This window comes from Vigna angularis, chromosome 2 (assembly GCF_016808095.1).
Source record: "Vigna angularis cultivar LongXiaoDou No.4 chromosome 2, ASM1680809v1, whole genome shotgun sequence".
NCBI classification, from domain to species: Eukaryota; Viridiplantae; Streptophyta; class Magnoliopsida; order Fabales; family Fabaceae; genus Vigna; species Vigna angularis.
Genome location: NC_068971.1, coordinates 29,122,003 through 29,133,765, shown reverse-complemented (window position 1 = coordinate 29,133,765; position 11,763 = coordinate 29,122,003). Strand labels below are relative to the sequence as shown.

General features: G+C 33.4%; 2 protein-coding genes across 2 annotated transcripts; one reads left to right on the top strand and one right to left on the bottom strand.

Annotated features, from left to right (window-relative positions):
- The first annotated feature begins 3,004 nt into the window (after nt 1-3,004).
- On the top strand, nt 3,005-4,542 carry LOC108327903 (UDP-glycosyltransferase 90A1). Its single transcript, XM_017561636.2, has one exon. The coding sequence runs from the start codon at nt 3,097-3,099 to the stop codon at nt 4,504-4,506; it is 1,410 nt and encodes a 469-aa protein (XP_017417125.1). The 5' UTR covers nt 3,005-3,096; the 3' UTR covers nt 4,507-4,542.
- Nucleotides 4,543-7,192: 2,650 nt separating this feature from the next.
- On the bottom strand, nt 7,193-11,218 carry LOC108328127 (cyclic nucleotide-gated ion channel 18). Its single transcript, XM_017561936.2, has 6 exons — nt 10,497-11,218; nt 9,839-10,051; nt 9,454-9,767; nt 8,579-8,690; nt 8,255-8,491; nt 7,193-8,116 (listed from the first exon to the last, which is right to left on the bottom strand). The coding sequence occupies exons 1-6, from the start codon at nt 11,124-11,126 to the stop codon at nt 7,391-7,393; spliced, it is 2,232 nt and encodes a 743-aa protein (XP_017417425.1). The 5' UTR covers nt 11,127-11,218; the 3' UTR covers nt 7,193-7,390.
- Between the last annotated feature and the right edge of the window lie 545 nt (nt 11,219-11,763).

Sequence of the window (11,763 nt, the reverse complement as noted above, 5' to 3'; positions counted from 1 at the left end):
AATAAAAAAAATGTCAACTAATAATATTAAAATACAAAATAATAAACAATTAAATTAAATTAAATGGGTCGGTGAGCCAACTCGACACCACTGGTTCAACCCGGGTGAGCCAGTTTGAAAATTGATCCATATAAAAAAAAGTTATTTTTTTCAAACCAAATTCGGCCTGAACCCGTGGTGGATCGGATTGGCCCACGGGTTCTAACCCATTTTCACAAAACTAATATTACCAATCCTCACATATAATTAACCCATTGTTAACTTAAGTAGCATTTAATGTTAATTTCATCTCGCCATTAGATAAATAAAAACCAACATAGGAATCCCACCTAAATGTATACATAAACACCAGTTATAGGCCCCACAAGAGTTCCTCTACTCAAATACTCATAGAATTTCCATTCAAAACTCTATACTAAGTTAGCCGCATAGAACTCCAAAATGAAGCATAATAACTGGAAAAATGTTGGAGGTGAAGTGGAATACAAACATCTCTAAATTATATGGGTTTGGATAAGAGCAATGTGGTTGGGTTGCTTTGGTATCCAAAATTCAAAGAAATAATTGTGTTTTGGTGTAGGTTAAGGATTAACTTTTTTTTTCATCTTTTATTAAAGAGAATTTTATTTTAAGCATCACCTAGTTAACTCACGATCTTATTACATTTTTCAAGCTACTCACCAACAAAACTTATCTTAGTCAACCTCGTGTCCTCTTCCTCACCATTCATTTTCAATAACATCCCATAAAAACAAATTAATCCTAACCAAATCATACTTTAAAGCTTAAGTTTCTCTCTTCAAATTGGAACAAAGGAGGGTCAATTAACAAAAGGAGGGTCAATTAACAACAAACACAAAAAAAACATAAAAGAAAGCTAATTGCAAACTTCTACTTCTCTTCGCGTTCATTTATCAATCACTACAAAAATTCTTGAAATTACCAATGGACTTTTACAAACTAAGAAAAAATATTGGTGAATGTAAACTACTAACAAATTTATTATGTCAATCAAATTCGTTTGTAAATGTGTCGGTAATACACAATTCATTTACCTACAATTTTTTCTATCAATAAAATTTGTCGATAATTATAAATCTTAAAATTCGTTGAATTTAAAATGTTTGTCATCAACAGATTTGTATGTCAGTATAGTCATCAACAAAAAGAACGAGAAATTTCCCGCCCAAATAGCCCAAACCCAATTTTACGTAGAAGGAAGTGTCCTTTTTCTTCATCTCTAAACATAAAAGAGCTTTCTTCATCCTCTCCCATTCGCAATCTACCGCTATTGGAACCTAGGGCCTCGTTGTCGCTGGCCCCACCATTGACTAAGCTCATAACATTGGAGATTAGACAGGCCACCAACACCATCGATGTTGACTCAGTTCCAATATCGAATCTCCCAAGGCTTTAACCGCGAGTTGCAGAATTTGGTTCTCAATCCCAAGCTATTTTCCTTGCTTGAAATGATTCTCCTAGATGAAAAGTGTGCAGACTGAGTTCACGAGCAAGTTGGTCTTGTGCTTATTGATGATGTCCATTAGATTCCCTCTAGTAGATGAGATCAAATCAAATTGCAAGATTCCAAAGGTGATAGTGTTTTTGAATTCATGTGATCTGTACTTGCAGGTGTTGGCATTAGAGTGCGTGTTGGAGACTTGCCAAGCATAATGTGATCCATTTAAGCTCAATCATAATTATTTTAAGGTCGACCCTACCATTTTTAAGCCTGGCCCTACCAATTTTAAGCTTAACTCTATGATATTGTTATTTTGGTGATTTTTGTTTGCAATTAACATAGCAATGTTATAGACGCCCTTTTGCAAGTTTTGTGAAAAGGTTTGCGATGTAGTTAGATGTTGGGAAAGGGTTGCAATAGAGAGAAGAGGGCTTTTAAAAGGGAGATTCTTGTGAGAGTTAAAGAAGTATTTCTTTTATTTGCTGAAGCTACCAACATTGTTGTTGAAATTTTGTGGGGTTCTTCACCATAGACTATTTTCTGAAAACACGATGTTGAGTGAATAATGAAGTTCTTTTTCTCAGTTTTTAAACGTTTTGTTTATATTCTGAACTGACGAATAATTTCATATTAACAACTCATTTATGATTGAGTTGAGTTTATTAGTTGTGTTTATTTAGTGGAGGAACATAGTTATGGATGAGCTTGACAATTCAACAAGATGAACTCGATAGCTCAACCATCTAAGCTTGTAGCTCATACCTAAATGATGTTATTATTGATAAATATAATTCATCGATAATTAACAACAAATATATTTATCGATAACTGATAAATATATTCGTCATTAGTTATTAAGGATGATATATGTTGGTAAATCTTATAAATAACATTATTATTGATGAATTTTTATAATTTTCTATAAAAATTGATTGGTAAATCTATCTTTTTTAGAGTGAATGACAAATGGAATTTGATTCGAGACATAACAAGACACATGTGCCTCAATATAAAATTGGAAGCAGCAAGAGGGCATATTCTTCTCGGACTTTTCTTTACAAAAGAACCAAAAACGATACAATAAAAGACATAGTATTCTTTAAAATTCAATTTTTGTAATATTTTCTTTTTCAAAATCCATATATAAATTTTATATGAAAGATGTTTTAATTTATACATGGATTTAAAAAAAATAGTTTGTTGTTAAATCATGCAAAATCTGTGAGTAACAAGGGTTTATCGGTCAAAAAAATGTATGTAAATTTTATATTAAATCTTAATTTATCTACCAATTTATTATATATATATATATATATATATATATATATATATATATATATATATATATATATATATATATATATATATATATATATATATATATATATATATATATATTGGAAACTGGAGTGACGTCTACAAAATAGATATTTTAGACTTGAAATGACATCACAAAGAAAGATAAAGTTCCATTATTCCTCCCTAAATTCACATATTAATAAACAGGAATAATAGATAGCCTATAAATGAAAATGTAGCTAATACAATACGTCCCATGCCCAGTGACTTCGGTCCCCGACACATCACCGAATAAGCTTGTGACAAGTTACAGAGAAGGTTAGGCTGAAAAAGGAATGGGTCTAATTCCTTCCGATGGCACACGTTCCCACGTTCTTCTCTTCCCGTTCATGTCAAAAGGGCACACCATACCCCTTCTCCACTTCGCCCAACTCCTCCTCCGTCGTTCCATATCTGTCACCGTCGTCACCACCCCCGCCAACCACCCTTTCATCACGGAGTTCCTAGAGGGAACCACCGCCTCCGTGGTCACGCTGTCGTTCCCCACCGTCACAAACATCCCCGTTGGAGTGGAGAGCACAGACAAGCTTCCCTCCATTTCACTCTTCTACGAGTTCGCCACTGCCACTTCAGCGATACAACCTCAGTTCGAACAACTCCTCCAGACACTTCCACCTGTAAACTTCATGGTCACCGACGGCTTCCTCTGGTGGACTCTAGACTCAGCCACTATGTTCGGAATCCCCCGGTTTGTCTACTACGGCATGAACTGCTACAGTTCAAGCGTTTCCATTGAAGCAATGACAAAGGGGATTCTTAACGGCTCCCAACCGGACAACGAGTTAGTTGCGTTGACTCAGTTCCCGTGGATCAGAGTCTGCAAAGAAGACTTTGACCCTTCCTTCAGAAACCCTAACCCCAATAATGTTGCACACAAGTTCAACATGAATTCAATATCATCCACACATCGCAGTCATGGCATGTTGGTTAACAGCTTCTACGAGCTTGAGTCTACCTTTGTTGATTACTTGAAAGCGGGGTCTTCTCCTAAAGGTTGGTGCGTTGGCCCTCTTTGTTTGGCTGAATGGACGCCGAAGGTTTACCCTGATGAAGGTCTGAAACCCAGGTGGGTGACGTGGTTGGACCAGAAGCTTGAAGAAAAGCGCCATGTTCTGTACGTGGCGTTTGGGTCGCAAGCTGAGATTTCAGTTGAGCAACTGGGAGAGATAGCATTGGGGTTGGAAGAATCGGAGGTGAGTTTCCTGTGGGTGATGAGGAAAGAGGAGTGGGGTGTTCCTGATGGGTTTGAAGAAAGGGTGAAGGGTAGAGGGATGGTGGTGAGAGAGTGGGTGGATCAGAGAGAGATTCTGATGCATGGGAGTGTGGAAGGGTTTGTGAGCCACTGTGGGTGGAACTCGGTGCTGGAGAGCGTGTGCGCTGGGGTTCCTATTTTGGCGTGGCCAATGATGGCAGAGCAGTATTTGAATGCGAGAATGGTGGAAGAGGAGGTGAAGGTGGGGCTGAGGGTGGAAACGTGTGATGGATCAGTGAGAGGGTTTGTGAAAAGGGAAGGGCTAAAGAAGACGGTGATGGAGATGATGGAAGGGGACAAGGGGAGAAAAGCAAGACAGAAAGTCAGGGAATTGGCTGAGAAGGCAAAATTCGCTACGCAAGAGGGTGGTTCATCGTGGTCAACGTTGGAGTCACTGCTGACCGAGGGATGTGATTCTCGAGATAAAGAGTGATTTTATTTCAAACGAATTTAACAACTTTCTTTTTTACAACTGTTTTTTAGGTCCGTTTCAAATAGTATTTTAAAATAAATTCAAGTCAATAAAATATAATAACACATAACTTATTGTGAAAAAATTGTTTATCAAAATCTTAAATATAATTAGTGTTTGCTTGTTTTGTCCAATATATATAATCGTGTTTATGCTGCATCAATTGCTATTATTTAGTTGTCTTAAATTGTTATTTGTGTATTCCCTAATTAAATAAAAAATAACATATATAAATTGTGGAGCTGGGTTGGACATCTACCGGTAGCACAACACCTTCGCCAAGTTCAATTATCGTGGTGGTTCGAGTGTTTCATCCTACACCTCCAACATCTCATCAAATACATTTTCAAAAATTTTATTTTTAACTTTTTGATATTCCCACCTCCCACTTTTCTAAAATTTTTATTTTTTAATAAATATATTTTTATTTTTCTTTCTCTTATTAAAGACACTCTAATAAATATTCTTTTTATTTTTTTTTCTTCCTTATTAAAGTCCCCATCTTAATAATAATAATCTAATTTAATTTAAAATTTAAATATTATTTAACATAATTTTATATTTTAATAATTATTAAAATATGATTTATATCTTAATAATAATTATATTAAATAAATAAAAATCAAATAACTAAAATAAAAGTAATAATGATAAAAATAAAAAATAAAATAATAATAAAAATAATATAAAATTTGATTTAATATATTCAAATATATTAAATTATATTAAAATATTACAATAAATTAAACACTTATTAAATTTTAAATAAAAACAAAAATTTTAAATATGCTAACAGTTTTCTTTATTTAAAATTTAATAAATATTTAATTTAATTAAAAATTATAATATTATTTATTATATTTTAATAATTATTAAAATATAATATATATTTTTATAATAATTTTATTAAAATTATTAAAAATAATAATAAAAATAATAACAATAAAAATAAAAATAATATTTAAAACTACATTAAATATATATAAATATGTTAAATTATATTAAATTAAATTAAATAAATATTAAAATTAAATAAAATACAAAATCTTAATTCTTAATCGGATATCCATATCCGATTCATGTATCATCGGATTTCTATATCCGATTAACAAATTTTAAATTTATTTTTTATTTAAATTTTAATAATTATTTAATTAAATTAATATTTTAATATAATATAATATATTTAAATATTTTTAATGTAATTTTAAATATTATTTTTATTTTGATTATCATTACTTTTATTTTAGTTATTTTATTTTACTTTTTTAATAAATTATTATAAAATATAAATAATATTTTAATAATTATTAAATTAAAAAATATAATATATAATATTATTATTTTTAATTAAATTAAATATTTATTAAATTTTAAATAAAAAACTATTAACATATTTTACGGTATTCAATAAATAAAATTTAAAAATTTTGTTTTATTTAAAATTTAATAACTGTTTAATTTATTGTAATATTTTAATATAATTTAATATATTTGAATATATTAAATCAAATTTTATATTATTTTTATTATTATTTTATTTTTTATTTTTATCATTATTACTTTTGTTTTAATTATTTAATTTTTATGTATTTAATATAATTATTATTAAGATATAAATCATATTTTAATAATTATTAAAATATAAAATTATATTAAATAATATTTAAATTTTAAATTAAATTAAATTATTATTATTAAGATGATGTAGAGGAACTTTAATAAGAAAGAAAAGAAATAAAAAGTATTTATTAAAGTGTTTTTAATAAGAGAGAAGAAAATAAAAATATATTTATTAAAAAATAAAATTTTTAGAAAAGTGAGAGATTTAAATGTTAGAAAATTAAAAATGTAATTTTTAGAAATGTAAGATGAGATGTTGGAGGTGTAAAATGAAACACTCTGATATGCAGATATAAATATCTACAAGATATTAAAATACCCTTTACTCACGGATAATAAATATCCACCTATAATAACTATTCTTGGTGGACTTTATCCAAAGATATCTCCGGACGCATATTTTTTCTCCATCCTAGTCATAAGGCCTGCGCCTTCAACTTAAAAAACTATTTCTTCTAAGGCGGTTTGTTATTTCTTCGTACTTTATACGCATACGTTAACTGGAACCTAAATGTTTTATTTCTACAAACTCATTCTATTTTAATTTGTTAAATATATTATTTTGAAGACTCATAAATCTAAAAATAAGATTAAGTTAAAAATATACTTTAAAATATCTAAACAAACAAATCATAATAATATAGAAAGGTATGTTTATAAGTCTATAAAAATGGAAAATTACAAAAAATAGATTATAGCACTAATTTTAAGACTTAAAATAATTTTGGTTGTAAAAAAGGTTGTTAAGAAAATATAGAATTAAATCTAATTTGTAGTGTAACTTTTACATTATTTAATCATGGGTGCACAATGTAGGATTCACACATGGGTGTAATAGACAAACTAATATACCAGTTATATTATAAGTTAGAGGCGTAATTGCATTCATATAGGTGTAAGGCGCGCTAGAAGATAAAATACATATCAGGAGTTCATGTGATCATGAACCAAGGATCACAAACCAGAAAGAGTACTACGAAAAGCATGACGAAAGAGTATGAAAGGGAGAAGAGAGTTCAAGTGATAAAGAAAGGTTCTAAATGTCATGGGTAACCTTGTATATGATACAGTTGGTGCAAATGAATGCAAATAAAGAAAGAGTTAAGAAAAATGTGATCAGGTTACTATTCTACTGGTACCATTTACATCCAAGTCATAAAACTTCCTATTGAACCAGTGTTTAATACGTTTTTGGACTGATGATTGGTTCTTGTGCTCACCACTAAAGTTCATGGTCTAAAGAAAAATCAGGTTCGTCTGGCTTGAACAACTGGGGCACAGGATCGGGTAGTTTATGTGCTCCTTTCCTTGTATTGGCAGCAAACTTTGATGCCAAGACAGTTGCACCAAGATTCTGAACCTTTTTCGTTATCCCTGAGGATTCCCCGGTTTCATCATCCTCCAAATGTCCACTTTCTTCCGTCTCAGGCAAAGACAGGTAGTAGAGACCCTCTTTCAGGGATAACTCCCTTGTTGCCTTTCTTTTCTGATATCGTCTCCAAGCAGCTTGTATGAAGCAAGCACCCCATGTTCTCCATTGATGGGAATAATACCTAAACGCATGCTGCAGTTTCTTGCTGTGAAGGCGCTTGAACTGACTTGCCACAAATTTAAGATCCTCTGCTTGTAGTGAAAAAGCTTCAACTTCAGAAAGAGCTTTGACAGTTCGAGTAGAAGAAGGTAGGTTGAGGGTTGAGTTTGGCATTAGGGCCCATGTCAGCAATTCCTCTCCGCAAAAGTCACCAGGCCTGAGTTTGATGCAGTTGAAGAATCCAGACCTTCCTCCGTTGGTCGTGGAACTCTCCAATTGCCCTCTGATGATAAACAACATTTCATCCACCGGATCACCCTCTCGAAATATGTAGGTGCCTTCAGTGCTTAGTGATGATGAAAGACGTTCACAAATTGCATCAAGAAGTTGATCGTCCATTTGGGAGAAAAAGGGGACCTGTACAAATGTTAATAAAGCAAGTTTTTCAACCAATAAATACAATGTTACATGCAATTTGCTTTCTCAACTGCTATTCACTTAGTATTGCATTGCTATGTATTTGCAGCATCACATCAAGGAATGGGAGAGACATACACGCCGCACGAGAGAAAGACACAAGTGATGTTGAATTTCTCGACGAAGATCCAAAGGTAACGAAAGCATTATGGCTTCTTCATCAACTCCTCTTGTTGCAAGCCATTTATATTGAACAAAACGACGGATACGTTGCTGCAAATGTGGTGGTAACTGGCGATGCCTCATCCACTCCTCGGTATCTCTTTTCCGAATCCTCCATTCTTCAAGTCTAACTGTCATTGATGACAAGTACGTCTTTGACAAGGAAAAAAAACATGCTCGTTAACCAAAATCGGTATTTGTATTACTTCTACAAATCAACATAGTTTCTCCTAGTCTTACCTCCATGTTTCCAATCAAAAGCGAAAAGAGAACCAGTCCAGCAATGCATAAGACGATGCAAAATAATGTCTCTGGAAGATATGTGGTGGTGTCCAAGTTCTGTCCGTATGAACTGCGAAAGGAAATTAACGTGTGATGCCAGGAAAACCCGTTTACCCACTCTCTACATTCCCTCGTATATCTTAAATTTTCAAACAAGCAGTTGCTATAGGGCCATCAAAATTGAAACTAAAGATCTAGTTTCCTACATTTGGAAGAGAAAAGTAATAAAGCAACAACACAAAAATGTAGCTTCCAAAGCACACAATTAACAGGGCAGGAAAATCTGCATGAGTATTTTACGAGGATAAATGACGTCCTAATAATTCTGTAACTTTCTTATATAGAAATAGCCCAAATCTTTGGTGGAAAGGTGTATTGATTTATCTGTTTCCTTAGCTCAAAATAACGTGCGTGGACATTAATTAGGAGTTGTCCACTTATTATTATATGTATAAATAACATTCCAAGTCTAAATAGGATAGAATCGTGCAGAAAAATAAATAAATTAGAGAAGAGCGAGAAACTACAATTTCCAAGTTTTTGAAGTTAGCGTCACAAATCTAACTAAACCATCTCATAATTCTCTTTTGTGGGTCTTTGGTGACGGAAATGGGAGACGATGTAAAGAATCATTTGTTGGTGTTTTCATTATGACATTAGAAAATGCACTTTTGATAGTAATTATTGTACGCTAACTTGGACACAAAATCTATTAATGTACGATCCTTACATGAAACTCAACAATTGTCACTAAACAGTTATTACCATAACAAGAAGGGAGGAATAATACAGATGAGAATATATGTATATATAACGAAATGAAGATAACATACCTTAGATTTCTCAAACCCCACCAAAGACAGTATAAGTATCTTTCCTTGAAACTGGAAATGACAACATCGTTCAGGAAAGCCTCTGCGAACATCCCAAATTTATATTTTATGTTGATTTTGCTCTTCGCGTCACATTTGGTGATTACATGGGTGATGTTTAGCCAGTATTGCCTATCAGGGACGTTCAAACTATTGCAATCAAGATAACTTGAAAAGCAAGAGAGGGTATGTGATTTGTTCTCTATTTGGCACTGCGTTTTCCAGCAGTTAAATTGCCTCCCTATTGACGATAGATACCAAGTGGCTCCTGTAACCTATTCCAACAAAAAGCCATGATAGTTAAAATTTCATTGAGTTAAAGTGCATGCTAGTAGCTTCTACTTACATGGCTGGCTAGCATGTAGAGAATAAGATTGTATGCGGCTCCAATCCAGGGAGTCTTGGCAATAACGCCAGTGGTTTTCTGAATACGCTGGTTCAAATGAAAGATGAGAAACAACCTAGGAACATATTGAATAAGTACAAAAAGAGCAAGAGTATTGTTGGCATGATCAGTTCTTGCGTTTCTGCTCGCTGGAATCACCAACCAAATCACAATCTGCAAAGCAAAATGCACATAACGGTTAGAAGTCCCGCATTACACTGGCAAGATACTAGAACTCTTCCAGATCAATACTCATGATTCACTTTTTAAATGTCAATTTGGTTCCCGAAATTGGAACCACCAATCCATACTTCATGAACAAAACTTCCACACACTTCCTTCGACATTTTTCCTATTGTTTTCCAATTAGAATTGAAATTTCACAATGTTAACGTATATTGCCTTTCAATTTAAAATTTCGTTATACATATTGAAATTAAACTTCAATTTTAATTAATAATTTCTTTCTCTGATATAAAATCTGAACTTTGATTAACGAATAACATTTAAAACATGGAACGAAGACGGAAAAGTGTTTTAGCATGGAGAAAAAAGTGGTTTTAAAGCAATGCAGATAGGAGAAAGAAGAAAGCAGAAAGAAGCGTGTTTGTGAGCGTGCCTGAGGGAGAGGGATGGTGGCGGCGAGGTCAATGACGAAATCGGATCTGAGGTAACGCGTGGCGATTTCGCGGGAGTCCATGACGAGTTCACCGCGGCCGAAGATTCTAGAGTTGGGGGCCACGAAGGCGGTTCGGAACTTCATGAGCATGTGGAGGACGTAGAAGAGGTCAGCGAAGGAGCGGATGATGGTGACGATAATGCTGAGTTTGGGGTCAGCCTGCAAGCAGGCGGGGCCACCCACTGTGGGGAGGAAGAAGTAGAGAGGGTCGACGAAGAGAGCGAGGAGGCTTGTCACGAGAAACACCTTGTTCCAATACGCCACGATGTCGCTGTCGGGGTCCAGTATCTGGTGCCGCCATAGGATTTGAAACGCGTGCTCCTCCTCTGTCTCTGTTGTTGTCTTCGGTCGGGATCGGAGTCGCCTGAACTGGCGGAACTTAGACGCCGGCGTCGATATTATGTTATACATCTTCCATGGCGGATTCCGGGTGAACGGATTCCGCGGGTGGGTCAGAGAGCGGGGTTTCACAGCGAACGAGGACAAGGACAATCGCGAGCAGATCACCGGGGTTTGGATGGGTTGCTCTCTCAGACAAGACAAATGCCCCTCCTGTGCCTCCACTTTCATCCATTTTTGAACCTTCAGAGTTTCGCGCTAACCTCAAGGGAATGCGTAATTCTAGGAAACACCAGACACTTTTGAATCCTACTAACTTTGGACATTCCATCCTTTATTTATTGTTAATGGTCTTTTCCTTCCTACAACTTATAAAACTAGTTCTTAACTCTCCATATCATAAATGGAACCTATATGTTTAATTTAAAATAACTCATTCCTTTAATTTATTAAATATATTAGTTATCTCAAATACATGATCGCAAATGATTAAGTTAAAAATATTCTTTGAAATATTTAAACAAAAATATCATAATAATATAAAAAAAATGTTTATAAGTCTCTCAAAATGGAAAATTACCAAAAAAATTATATTATTAATTTTAAGACTTAAATAATTATTGGGTTATAAAAAAAATATAAAATTAAATTTTGTGGTTTAGCTTTTACATTACATAAAGTTTGGATAGGTGTACGAGATGAGATGCACATCAAGTGTAAGAGACAAACTAATGTAAAAGTTATATTAGAAATTTATTTCTAGAGTTATACTTGCATTCATATAGGTGTAATTAAGATAAGATGTTGTGATCATGAACCAAGGTGCTTGAAAGGTAATATGAAAAGCATGACAAAAGGTAAGAAACAC